The 14,509-nt window shown below is 43.2% G+C and overlaps 1 protein-coding gene across 1 annotated transcript in view; it reads left to right on the forward strand.

The window, feature by feature from the left end:
• The window catches only part of timm50 (translocase of inner mitochondrial membrane 50 homolog (S. cerevisiae)), a 154,560-nt gene that overhangs the window by 35,298 nt on the left and 104,753 nt on the right, over positions 1 to 14,509 (forward strand). The window contains exon 2 of the mRNA XM_048618327.1: positions 5,079 to 5,110. Within this exon, the coding sequence (XP_048474284.1) occupies positions 5,079 to 5,110 (32 nt within the window). The remainder of the gene's footprint in view (positions 1 to 5,078; positions 5,111 to 14,509) is intronic.

Genomic DNA, 14,509 nt, shown 5'->3' on the forward strand with positions numbered 1-14,509 from the left:
TCTCCAGCATCTGCAGTTCCTACTATCTCTGATTCAATTTTAACCCCACTGTGAAGCCTCTTCTAAGGATGCCTAGCCCGAAGAAGTTACCCTCCTCCCTCCGGACAAACATCAGGGAATCTCTCTCCTAATCTCTTCGGCCTTGAAACTGCTCGACCATGTCCTGAAGCAAACCAAGTACTACAGCCACATCACCTTTCTTAGTACCTGCCTACGGAACCAGATCATCCCCAATGGACTATAGTCCACATTCAAGCCTTCCCAATTTGGCCCCAACCGTGACAATATCTACATTCATGGCATTGAGATCCTTCAGAAGCGTTTCTCCCTGTGACTCCTGAAACACACACTTGCAGCAATGCACTGGAATCTCCAGGCATTTCTGATGAAGGGTCTAGGCCCGAAACGTCAGCCTTTCTGCTCCTATGATGCTGCTTGGCCTGCTGTGTTCATCCAGCTCTGCACCTTGTTGTCTCGGATTCTCCAACATCTGCAGTTCCTACTATCTCTGGGAGGCCGAATAGTTGTTAATGGGGACTGTTAGCCTGCCATTACACAACCCCTGTCGTTAGTCACTATGTGGTAACGAGGCCTGGTGTGTGAGGTAGGATGCTGAGACATGGGAGAGTTTAGGCCCTTAAATTACTGAACTCAATATTGAGTCCGGAGGACTGTAGGGTCCCCAAGCGGAAAATGAGGTGTTGTCCCTCCAGTTTGCATTGGGTTTCGCTGGAACACTGCAGCAAGCCAGAGACACAGATGTTGGCCAGGGAGCAGGGTGGTGCTTTGAAGTGGTAGGCAACAAGTAGTTCAGGGTCTTTTTGCGAGCAGGACGTAGATGTTCTGCGAAGCGGTCGCCAAGTCTACGCTTCGTTTCCCCAATGTAGAGGAGACCACATTGTGAGCAGCGAATGCAGTAGACTAGATTCTGGGAAGTGCAGGTGAAGTGTTGCTTCACCTGGAAGGTATGTTTGGGCCCTTGGATACTGGGGAGGGAGGAGGCAAACAGGCAGGTGTTGCACCTTCGCTGGTTACAGGGGAAGGTGCCGTAGGGCTGTGGGAAGGTGTTGGGGGTGAAGGAAGTGTGGGCCAGGGTGTCCCGGAGGGAACGGTCCCTGTGGAAGGCGGACAAAGGAGGGGAGGGGACTATGTGTCTGAATACGTGCGTCTTCCAGGCATAGTTTCTAGACTAGGTTAGTAGCAGGTAGTGAGGGAAAAGTATAATTTACCTCATCTGTACCAATCTGCTGGCTGCAGATCTATCTGTCTGTCATTATTTGTAAGACTGACCATTGCACAGTCCTTATCAAAACAAAGTCCTGCCTTTGTCTTGTGTGGCACTATTGCTCTGCTAAATGAGACAGACTTCGAACAGATCTGGCTACTTAAGACTGGGCATCCACAAGGTGCTGTGAGCCAACAACAGTAGAATTTTACTCCACAATCTGCCAGCTTGTGGCCTAGCATGTCCCCCACTCAGCCATCATTGTCAAGCCAGAGAATTGGCCCTGGTTCAGTAGGGAGTGCAGGCATGCCAGAAGTAGCACCAGGTGTACTTAAAAATGAGGTGCCAATCTGGTGAAGCTATTAAACAGGACTACTTGCATGCCAGACAGCATAAGCAGCGAGTGGTAGACAGAGTTAAGCGATGCCGTAGCCAACAGATCAGTTCTAACCTCTGCAGTCCTGCCGTATCCAGTTACAAATGGTGGTGGACAATTAAACAACTCACTGGTGGAGGAGGCTCCACAAATATCCCATTCTTAATACGATGGAATAGCCCAACACATCAGTATAAAAAGATAAGGCTGAAGCATTTGCCGCAATCTCCAGCCAGAAGTGTTGAGTGGCTGATACATCTCTGCCTCCTCCAGTGGTCCACAGTATCACAGAATCCTATGTTCAGCCAATTTGATTCATTCCACGTGATATCAAGAAATCGTTGGAGGCACTGGATACTGCAAAAGCTATGAGCTCTGACAACATTCGGGCAATAACACTGAAGATTTGTGCACCAGAATTTGTTGCTACCCTAGCCAAGCTGTACCAGTAGAGTTTCAACACTGGCATTTACCTGACGTGGAAAATTAACCACTTATGTCCTGTACAAAAAAGGCAGGATAAATCCAACCAGGCCAGTTACTGCCCTATTAATGTACTCTCGATCATCAGTAAAGTGATGGAAAGTATCATCAGCAGTGTAATCGAGCAGAACCTATTCAGCAATCACCTGCTCAGTGATGCCCAGTTTGGGTTCTGCCAGGGCCACTCAGCTCCTAACCTCATTACAAACATGGACAAAAGAGCTGAATTCCAGAGGTGAGGTCAAGGGGTGTCACACTCACATCAAGGCTGCATTTGACAGAGTGTGGCATCAAGGAATCCTAGCAAAACTGAAGTCAATGGATAGCAGGGGCAAACTCTCCACGTGGAGTCCTACATATTTGGCATATAGAAAGATGGTTTTGGGAGATCAGTCATCTCAACTCGAGGACCTCTTTGCAGGAGTTTCTCAGGGTAGTGTCCTAGGCCCAACCGTCTTTGCCTGCTTCATCAATGACCTTCCCTCCATCATAAGGTCAAGTGGGGGGTTTTTGATTGCGCAATGTTTGCGGCTCGTCCGATAGTGAAGTAGTCTGTTCAAATGCAACATGATTTAGACAATATTCAGGCTTCAGCTGACAAGTGGCAAGTAACATTCATGCCACACAAATGCAGATAATGCCCATTTCCAGTAAAAAAAAAAAAAAAAAAATCTAACATTGCCCCTTGACATTCAGTGCTGTTACCATCACTGAATCCCTCATTATCAATGTCCTTGGGTTTACCATTGATCAGACACTCCTCTGGACTTGCCACATAAACTCAGTGGCTACAAGAGCAGACCAGAGGGTAGGAATACTGCGTCAGCTAACCCACTTCCTGAATTCCCAAAGCCTGTCCGTCATCTAAAAGGCCCAAGTCAGGAGTGTGATGGAATGCTGTCTTTGGATGGCTGCGGCTCCAACGTCACTCCAGGAGCTTGGCACCACAAACACAAACATCCACTCTCTCCTCTAACAACGCTCAGTAGCAAGGTCTATTATCTACAAGATGCACTGCAGATGTTTACCAAAGATCCTTAGACAGCAACTTCAAAACCCTTCACCACTCCCATCTAAAAGGATAAGGGAAGCAGATATATGGGAACGCCACCACCTGCAAGTTCCTGTCCAAGCCACTCACCATCTGGGCTTGGAAATATATCACTGTTCCTTCAGTGTCACTGGATCAAAATCCTGGAATTCCCTCCCTTAACAGCATTGTGGGCCAACCTACAGCAGATGGACTGCAGTGGTTCAAGACCACTTATTACCACCTTCTGGAGGGCAGTTGGGGACAGGCAATAAATGCTGGACAGGCAGCGAAGCCCACGTCCCATGAATGAGTTTTTTAAAAAAAAAAAATCTCCTTTTTTAGGTCAGTGACATCTGCTCATCATAAAATTATAGTACCATGGATGATGAGTGCAGCCAAGTGGTCATTACTCATGTACAGGCCTTAACATGGTAGTTAATGATTTATTTTGCTGTCAAGGAAGCAATTCTGTCTCTTTTCCCATGCAGAGTTCCAGTAGGTGTCACAGGATAAAAACAGGCACGATAAACCTGGAATGTTTTCTTCTTACTAACCTCTAATTTTTTTTTTTAAATTTCAAAATATACTTTATTCATACAACATATCTGTCTTACTGCATTTGTGAATATGTAGAATGGTTCTGGATAACAGCATTTCAAAGATACAAAAACTTTGGAGTTTGACTCGATCCAACAAACCAGAAGCATCTCTTACGCACAAGACTATATTGACATGCATTTGCGGCACTGGGAGGGTCTGATAAGTTTATCCAATTTGGCACTCAACCGGAAATTTAAACTTCTTTTAAAAGGTCAGGGTGGTCTCTTGCTGAAAAACTCAGTTGAATCCCTATGACTGAGCTGTTTTGCAAAATTGCCAGTTTGTTTTGCTTAACACTTTTCTTTATGTAGAAAAGCACAAGTGCTTGGCAGCATTATCAGAAAAGCTGTGCAGTAATTATTTTTGCCACTTGGACACGTGTGTTTGTATTTGTTACTTTGCAGTAAAAACGTGTCATGTAAATATTGTTTTCCCATAAAACCGCTGAGCCAATTAATCTCCCTATTGAAAGGTGACACAGATACCTCTGATACTAACATTGTGGCCATTTTGCAATGCTTCTTTTTCCCTCCCCTTCTCCTCAAGGCACTACTTCGTACTGAGGGAGCAGTTCTGCAGCACCTACAACCAGGTACCCTGCCTAAGTGACGGCTGTTCCTGCATAAACCTAGACAGGCTAGTGCTGGCATGTTGTTCTAATGTTTGACAACAGAGCAGATGAGCTGATCTAGGCCAGATGTAGTCACAATCTGGCACAGAATGGTCCCAACACTGCTCCCTGAATATGTGCTCACTTCTGAAGTCAAATTGATTCTTCTCTTCCGCCATTCAATTTCTCTCTCTTTCTTTCTCTTTTTTTCCCACCTGCCCAAAGTCTTACGATGCTAGTAGTTGCAGCGCCTCCGCTTTCCCACCTCTGGGGAATCAGGTTGTGGAATCTTCCATGTTTGTTTGCCTACATGATACGTTGGTAGGGGCTGCTGCCTTTACCCAATGGCACGGCATAAAACACGCACTTTAGTTTTCGAAAATCTTAAATCCAGTTTTGAGGAAATGAACTTGAATAATAAATGAATACAGATTAAGTCAAGAAGTCCAGCCACTGGTGATAACTGTGACTAACACTTTTTTTTTAATGGTACCAGTATGACCAAAGCTGCAAAATCAGAATGTTAGACATAATTGTTCTGGAAAAAAAACTCATGGGTCCTATTTTTGCATGAAGATGAAGCTAAAATTTTTTTTCAATAATGCATATTGAGTTAGAGTACTCTTAATTGTGTAAAATAACTCCTCACTTTAACTTACCTTGTGTTTTAAAACACCAAATTGTTGTTTTCTGTTGTTGGTTATTAATGCATATTTTTTATCTTTTTCTCCCTCCTCTCAATTTTTTACAGGTAGCAATTCAGTAGATGAAGCTGGAAATAAGGTAAGAAATCTTTGATTTTGCTTGCTAGCACTGAGTGTATGTTCACAGGGAGTTCAGTATTTGCAGCACGCTGTCATCCAAAAGTTTTTAGTAGGATTTTATGGTAAAACGGCCGAGAACTGTCTAGCAAGAGAGGGGCTTTTCAGGAATCGGGCTACGATAGCCAGGGTATTATGAGAATTTTTTTTTCCTTTTGTCTTTTCTATCCTCTTTTTTTTCTTTTGCAGAGTCTCTCATCTTAGTTGATTGTTGGACAAATGCACACTCTGCTTTGAGGGCAGTTCTTCTCTTTGCTCAGCTGACAGTAGCTATAGGCTAGATTGATTTGCTTCCTGATCTTAAATCTCTGATTTGGAAAGTAAATTTTTTTTTTCAACTGAGTTGCCTTTCTCCCCTACAATATGAAGCTTTTGATATTCTGACCAAAGTATTGATTTATTGCAATGGTTGTGAAGGAAAGAGTGTGAAGTAGACCTATATTCCCTAAATTTGGTAATCTCATTAATATTTTAAAAATTCAGGAGGGCTTCGGAATAGATGCTGATGAGTTGTTTAGCTCTAGTTGGAGAGTCCACAACTAGAGGTTTGGCCTCGGGATTGGTGATTTAGAGCTAAGGTGAGGAGCCAATTCCTCCTCCCACAGTATATCTTTAGAATGATCTACCTTTAAATGACTGTGATTGCTTAGTCATTTGAACTTAGTCAAGGTTGAGATTAATATATTTTTGGAATGGAGGTATGGTAGGGAAATTGTTAGGATAAAAGAATAACCATGCTCCTACTGTTGGATGGAGGAGACTCAAGCATCCAATTTCCTAGTCCTTTCTTTTATTCTTCTGTTCCTAAGCTATTACTGTCTCCTGATTATTAGTTTTGAATCACTCATTGGGACGGTTTAGTCTCTTTGTTTTCTCTTGAGGAAAACCAAAGTGAAGTGATCTGAAAAATATTTTTCACGTAAAGCTCTTCCCATTTAGGGATGTGGGAGAGCAGAGAGCAAGCTTTTGAACCAGGGAAACAGCCTCTGTCTCAGCATATGACAAATATCATTTAAGACTGAGGTGAAGAGGAAGTCTGCCTTAATACCATCCAGGGCACAGCAGCTTGCTTGATTTGGCACCACATGCATAAATATTCACTGCTTACACTGCTGATGTTCAGTAGTAGCAACGTATGCAGTCTATAGGATGCCCTGCAGATCATAGAATCCGTACAGTGTGGAAGCAGGCCATTTGGCCCATCAAGTCCACACTGGCCACTTTCCCCCCACCTCCAGAGCATCCCACTCAGACCACGACTACCACCCACCCCCAATCTCCATATCCCTGTATACTACGGGCAATTTAGCATGGCCAATCCACCAAACCTGCACATCTTTGGATTGTGGGAGGAAGTTGGAGCACTGAGGAATCCCACGCAGACATGGGGAGAATATGCAAACTTCACAGGCAGTCGCCTGAGGGTGGAATCGAACCAGTGTCCCTGGTGCAGTGAGGCAACAGTACTAACTACAGAGCAACTGGCTGCCTAGATCTGCTTTCTAAATACCCATGGAAAATATCCTGAATTGCCATTCACTGACTTATTTGCATTTGAGTGAACCCCGAGTGCTGTCCCACTCTCCTGAGCAAAGTTGCACCAAACACAGTTAGCAACTCGACCCGCTGTCAGGTGGCAGTTGGTGGTGAGGTGCTGGCAAGCCAGGCGGGAGTCTGGCGGTCGGTGGCGAGATAGTAGTGCGGGGAAAGAGATTGAGGTCATTTGGGGAAAGCCCAGCTTGGAATGATTGTAGGCCCAGGGCTAAAGGAGGACTGTAATGTTGAACTATTAGCTTTATTTCTTTATTTCTCTACTTTTGTATTGAAGATTTTGTACGTAGGTAACTTGGTACCCAAGATGGATAATCACCAAGTCTTCCTAGATAGCAGCTTCCAAACCCATGATGAGTTCCATCTAGAAGGCAAAGGTTAGCAGATACACGGTAATATCAACATCAACATCTGAAAGTTTCCCTCCAAGCCATCGCCATTCTGATTTGAAAATACATTGCTGTTCCTTCAGCATTACTATGTCAAAAACCTGGAATCCCTCGTAGTATTGTAGGTGTACCTACACCACAAAAAGGCAACTCACCAGGACCTTCTTGAGGGCATGGAGTCATAGAGCTGTACAGCGTGGAAACAGGTGCTTCGATCCAACTTGTCCATGCCAACCAGATAATCCTAAACTAATCTAGTCCCATTTGCCAGCATTTGGCCCATATCCCTCTAAACCCTTCCTATTCAATACATCCAAATCATTTATATAAATGACAGAAAGCAATGGGCCCAGCACTGATCCTTGTGGCACACCGTTGGTCACAGACCTCCAGTCTGAAAAGCAGCCCTCCACCATCCCCATCTGTCTCCCACCTTCGAGCCAGTTCTGTATTCCATATGGCCAGTTCTCTCTGTATTCCATGTGATCTAACCTTGCTAACCAGTCTACTGTCCTGAACCTTGTTGAATGCCTTACTGAAGTCCATATAGATCATTTCCACCGCTCTGCCCTCATCGATCCTCTTCGTTGCTTCTTGAAAAAACTCAGTTAGTGAGACACGATTCTCCACTCGCAAAGCCATGTTGACTATATCTAAAATGTCCTTACCTTTCCAACCACTTGTAAATCCTCTTCCGCAGGGTTCCTTCCAACAACTTGCCCACCACTGATGTCAGGCTCACTGGCCAATAGTTCCCTGGCTTTTCCTTTCCACCTTGTTTAAATGGTTAGCTAACCTCCAGTCTTCTGGCCCACTACCTGTGTTTATTGATGATACAAATATCTCAGCATCTAGGGATGGGCAATAAATGCAGGCGCAGCCAGGGAAGCCCACAGTCCATGAATAAATATTCAAAAACTGAGGATAGTGAATTTTTGGAATTCTTTGACCCAGAGGGTTGTGAAGGTTCAGTCATTGAATATATTGAAGACAGATCTACAAATTTAGAAGTGTTAAAAGATATCCGGGGATATGGAGATAATGTGAGGAAGTGTTGAAGTTGAGGGTCAAGCATAATCAAGCTGGATGGCAGAGCAGGCTTGAGCCAAATGGCTTATTTCTCCTATTTCCTATGTTCCCATGTTCTCTTATTTCTTTGTGCCCTATGCATCTATCTCCTACCTGGACGAGGCTTTTTTTTAAAAAAAAGAAAAAGCGCTCTTCTTGGAGTATAAAGGATTTCCACTTCTTCCCACTACTTTGAAGAAGCTGGCACTAGCTCCCTTTTGACAAAGGGAAAAAGGACAGCTACAGATGAGGGAGCCAATCAAAAGCAAGTGGCGGCACGATGGCTCGTTGGTTAGCACTGCTTCCTGTCAGCTCCAGGGGACATGGATTCAATTCCACCCTTGGGTGACTTACTGTGTGGAGTTCGCACATTCCCCTGTGTCCGCATGGATTTCCTCCTTGTGCTCTGGTTTCCTCCCACAGTCCACAGATGTGCAAGTTAGGTAGATTGGCCATGCTAAATTGCCCATAGTGTCCAGGGATGTGTAAGTTAGCCATGGGAACTGCAGAGTTACAAGGATAGGGTGGGATGCTCTTTGGAGGGTCGGTGTGGACGTGTTGGGATGAATGGCCTGTTTCCACACTGTAGGGATTCTATGGAACATGAGGGACTACCTTATTTCCCCTGCATGTTCCCACTCCCTTGCTAGTGGTTCCAACCCAGGTACATTTCCTCGCAAAGAACCATTAAGAAGTGGCTCACTAAGTTTATTGGATCTGGCTTCTGGCCAAAATCCACCATCATTTCAATGTTAAACCGTATTAAATCTGACTTCTCCCATTTCCCTTTTTGTGGTGTTCAGGTCCATAGACTGACACAGCCATCATATTTATCTTTGTGAATTCAAAGTCTAAACTGAAACATAACCATTGTGTCAAAAGCCTGGAATTTCCTCTCTCCGTATTGTGGTATAAGTACACCTACAAAAAGGCAGCGCACCAGGATCTTCTCGAGGGCATGGAGTCAAAGAGCTGTACAGCATGGAAACAGACACTTTGGTCCAACTTGTCCATGCCAACCAGATATCCTAAATTAATCTAGTCCCATTTGCCAGCATTTCACCCATATCCCTCTAAACATTTCCTATTCGTATACCACCCAGATGCTTTTAAATGTTGTAATTGTACCAGCCTCCACCACGTCCTCTGGCAGCTTATACCATACACATACCACTCTCTCTGTGGAAAATGTTGCCCCTTAGGTAAAGGAAACTTGGACAGCCTTTGTAGTTCGTGATTTTACTATACTGCAATTTAGCAAATTATGACGTGTGTTTCATGTCAGTATTGTGGTTAGCGTTGTGGAATGGAATTGTCCTTTTTTATAGATTGTTAAATGATAAATAACAGGGAAGAGTTCTTTCCTGGAATGTTTTTGATGTGTACACTGGAGTATACTTTGGCATTGAGTTTACAAGTAACAAAACTGCAATTGACTTCATTGTTTAAAGGAAAGCATTGAAATACACCATAAATGTTCCCACTCCTTCCCTGCTGCTACCTGTAGCCATTCCTACTAGAAGATCTTCTGTCATGGTATGCCGCAAAACCGTTGTTTGTGGCAGTGCTCTCACAGTAACTTTTTAGTTCATTTTCAAACACTTCGTGACAACCATTATTTAACTACACCTAGATCTACCCTTCTTTCTGCCATCCTTCACTTTGCCCCCAAGAAGAGGACTGTGTAGCTTTTCAATAATGGTCAAGTTGACTGCAGTACTGCCACTTCGTTTCTGCAAGTCACCTTTCGGAGTTGTTTTTGGTCTTGCAATTTCAAATACATCTACATTTGTTTTACGCTAGATATTTCATAATCAAACCGTATATTTCCCACTACATGTGCTGAAGATCAAAAGGAATCCTAAAATACTTCACCTGTTGGATTTGAATTTTTTCCTCTTAAATGCTTGATAGAGATCTTCCTGTTTTCACACTGCTCTGCACAGTTAGTGGTGACTGGCATGTGTTTTATGGATTTGTTTCTCAGGCAGTTGGTGCTGCTGGTAATTTCATGTTCGTTGCCCAGTTGCTGTGGATCTGAGAAGATGGTGATGGGCTGATGTTGTAGTAGCCAGTCATACAGTGGCATGATCATTGCCCACTGAAATATATAGGCTGAGTTACTTGCATTGCATGGAACTTGAGTTATGTGTAGGTCAAACCAGGTTGAAATGTTGGGTTTCCCTGCCTTAAAAGATTTTGAAGTAGTTAGGTACAAGAGGACTCTCTGACAGCTTTCATGGTGGCTGTCTTCTGATGCCTATGAACGGTTCATTTGGTCAGCATTCGGATGGATTTTCAAGATTGTACTCACGACAGTATCATAGTTCATAGCTACATATTGCATTTAGAATTTGAACCCTGAGTGTAAATCAGTTGAAAATAGAACTACTCTTAATACTGTGGAATCTGGCCTCAAACTGTTTATTCCTAATTTTTAAACTGAAGTTCTGAGAGCAGCATTTTCTTTTTTCTAGGGGGGAAAAAAGATTTTCAGACATTTTCCCACTTAATCAGGCCTTTTGAAGAAGGGCCAGGATGATAGTGCACTGTGGGAACAGAGTCTGTCAAACAAAATTATCAAGTTGCTCTGAAGTACATTCACAGGCTGTTGTGACATTGTTCAAAAGCATGGCGTTATTAAACCTTGAGGCCAGGAGTTGCAATGTCTTGACATTTTACAACTCATAAGTATCGTTAACAGTCAGACAAGATGTGATGCGTACATGAGAAAAGTGTGGCTCGTGGCACACTCCACCACTATGAGAAAGAGCTTTTTTCCTTTTGAGTTTAAGGTAATTAGCAGCAGTTCGTGAGTTGGTGCTAACAGACATGAGAAGCATTTTGATTCCCTCTCTCATCACATAGTTCACATGGACTTTGAGCCCACTGTCCACTGATCCACTGCTGACAGTCTTAAATGAATATGTGGCTGAACTTCAGTAGTTTTCTCACCTTAAATTTTCCTGTTGTCAAATCCCAGCTCATTAACAGATATTAGTGAGTTTTCTGTAGCCTCAAGCCACTCCCTCTGAATTACAAAGAGCTCATTGTTACCTGCCTATCGTAACGTGATACTGCACCACAGCAGGGCATTTGGCCCATTATGTCTGCGGCAGCCTTTTTAAAGAACTACCAATTAGTCCCCACTCTCCTGCCCTTTTCCCCTACTTCTACAAATTTTCGGTTTTTGTGGAAACTGCAGACTTTTTATTAATTGGCACCAGTGGGACCAGGAGTGTGCCGATTGATCAAATATTCCAGTGGGTCAAAAGGTCCACATAATCAATGTGAAAATATGCACCAAGTAATAGAAATGTAATGCACGGAGTATAAACATTACTGTTATAGTTGATTTACAGCATAAATCACTTAAATAATAATGCAACTTTGCCTGAAATAACTTTATTGTCAGAGAGCCTTCTCACTTGCACCCTCGACTGCCTACTCAGAATCAGAGATTGTGATAATACAGTAAATGTCTGTTTCAACTACATAATTTTTGCCAATTTATCGAGTGTGCCGGTTCATAAGATGCCAGTTAAAGCAAAGTTTTTGCTCCATCTCCAGTTCTCATTTACAAGTTACCACTGAAGCTTCTGTTTTGGACAGTTTATTGTGTGTGCATACATCGTTTGAGTCAAGGTGTGGAGGTGACTCACCTGAAGGAGTGAGGCTCTGAAAGCTTGTGTTTTCAAATAAACCTGTTGGACTATAACCTGGTGTCGTTTGAGCCAAACCATAGCCTTGTCAGTGGTGACATTGAGTTCTTTAAGGCCACCTTCACATGTAGTCAGCAGACTCCTTAATAGTGAGTTATTATTTGGATTGGATCATAGCTGAAGCCTGGATGATCATGGTGACTCCACTGCTGTTGGGTGGCTGGACAGAGGCCTTGACCAGTACAGAAATGGTTTAATAGAGTCCACTGTGGCTGCAGGAGCTTCAAAGCTAGGTGTACAAGTGGTAGGGAATGATTTCTGGCAGATGTTTCCTGTGGCAGTCTTCCTGCCATAGATCCTCAGCTGTTACTCCTTGACGACATGTTGGGTTTAATCACATGGGGTGGAGTGAAGGAAGGTGTACTGCAAATTGGTTGAATAGTTCACTGAATAAGGACAGGCTTTGGTAGGGTTAGACCTTTCTCCACCAGCTTAGCTGTTGCAGTTACCCTCCTGAAGAGGGTTTGGGGATGGTGGCACTGTCGCTCAGGCTGGGTGCCAGGGCACTGAGTTGGTTGAAGAGGTACTCCTTCATGTTGAGTTGCGAATTGCTGTGCTTGAGCAGATTGCTACCACACTGAGATGCAGTATATTACATTGACTGCATTTTGCCAAGAGGAGAGATCCTTAGAGTCTTGGCCTGTGATCCATGTGAGGTACCGGCTAGTTTACTGAGGAGCTTGTTGTGAGTTTTAATTTTTTTTAAGTCTTGATGAGCTGTTTCTGTATGTGAAAATTTAGTCAAGTGTGATACCTCCCTTTAAACTTGCTGGAATCTTGTTTCAGTCTCTGGCCATCCAGAATAAAGATTGGTTTCCTTTTATCAAGGGTATTGTGAAGGTCGGAAGAGCAGGAAAATGTTTTATTGGTGCTCTGCTTTGGGCACCATTTCTTGCAGTACTTGGCCAGCTTTGTTATTTAATGTATCCTCCAACTCAGAATGCCACAGCAAAAGTCACCTGCGTCAACACTCTTCTGGAACTGGGTTAAGGGTAGATCATTTCCGCACGTGTTGAACAGGGCTAAGGCTAAAACGAGACCTCAGGTTAGATCTTTCATCTGTGCTTTTTTCTAGGCACTGGACTTTTCAGCCATTTGCACCTTGAATCATCTGTCCTCAAGTCAAAATTCAATGGATCAATAACCCAAGGAGGGAGAACGCTGTTCTCTGTTCTCTGTTCCTCTCTTCCTCTGTTCTGAGGAAGGGTCACCAGACCCGAAACATTAACTCTGATTTTTTTCTTCACAGATGCTGCCAGACCTGCTGAGCTCTTCCAGCAACTTCTGTTTTTGTTGTGAGGGAGACTTGGTATTTTGTCGAGCAGACCCATGCACTAGATTGAGCTAAAGGAAAATTGGCTGTTCTTGGATCCCTTTGTGAAATATTTTCAATGAGAGTGGTTAATGTGAGGATCTGGAAGTGATTTACAAACATTGCCAAACATTTTTTTGGGAAGGGTATTTGTAATTTGTCAATGGGTACTGCCCCCAGTGTTATATTTTCTGTAATGGTTATGTACATACTCCTTGAGTGGCAGCGTGCATCTTACTCCCATTCATTGCACATCTACCCCAAGCCAAGCTGAAATTGGCTGTCTTACCCTGATGCTGTAATCATAAACAAAAATGGAGGCCACCAATTCTGTTGGCTAAATTCGTTTCCTTTAACCAATGCAAACATGCATTGATCAGAGTAAACCTAGTATATGAGTGCTATGGTACTTCAAACATCTCAGCAATTGTTAGTTTGTTCTCAGATGGTAAATTTATTCTGCTTGTTCATTTCTAGTTTTATTTTTAATTACAAATGCTGGTCTTCAAACATATTTTCCAATTTAACACATGAAAATATTATTTTTGTAGTATTTGCTGTCGGTTACATGTCTGATGTGGCCACTCCAGTGCAAGAGATGGTCCCAGCCCAATGGATGAAAACCTGCATCATTTGGGGCTCTTTTAGGTCTTTCATCAACAGATTTGTGATTTATTACTGGAAGTTGTGCAGCATTCCAGATGTCAGCTTAATGTTGGATGTTTCTCCCACTGTCCCCTAGAGCCTGTGTTGATTTTTCTGTCACGCAACACTGGACCTATAAAGAGTTAGCTTCGGGCAGTCCTTGCAGTAACTACACTCCCCACTGCTTGAAGTGAATGTGCCTCTGGCACTGAGCTTTCCATGGAGCAGCACTGATGTTACCAAAGTATGGCTTGAATTTATTGCCAAGCTAATGGCAATATCCTGTTATGGTTTTATTTTTCCAGGGTTTTCTTTCATACTGTCACATTGGGTGCAAAGCTCTGGTCAACTGTCTCCTCTTATTTGAAACTTACTAGTCCTGGTGATCAAGGCTGTGGCTATCTTTTGTGGTTACAGACACCAGGATTTTTTAAAAGCTGGTTGCAATTATATCTTCAAACTCACTAGTCTCTGCACTGTTTCACACTTGGGATGTTCCAAAAAAAAATGAGTTAGTGAATGTGGGTTTGAAACACTTCAAACCCAGCTATAAAGTCAAGACTGTGTTTGTTTTTTTTTTAAAAAAAAAATTCCATAGCTGGTATGATATATTGTGGTGATTATCTGTAAGTTGTAAGGCTTATCTTAAAGTTGAAACTGATTCATTCAGGAGT

This window comes from Rhincodon typus, chromosome 39 (assembly GCF_021869965.1).
Source record: "Rhincodon typus isolate 14 chromosome 39, sRhiTyp1.1, whole genome shotgun sequence".
NCBI lineage: Eukaryota > Metazoa > Chordata > Chondrichthyes > Orectolobiformes > Rhincodontidae > Rhincodon > Rhincodon typus.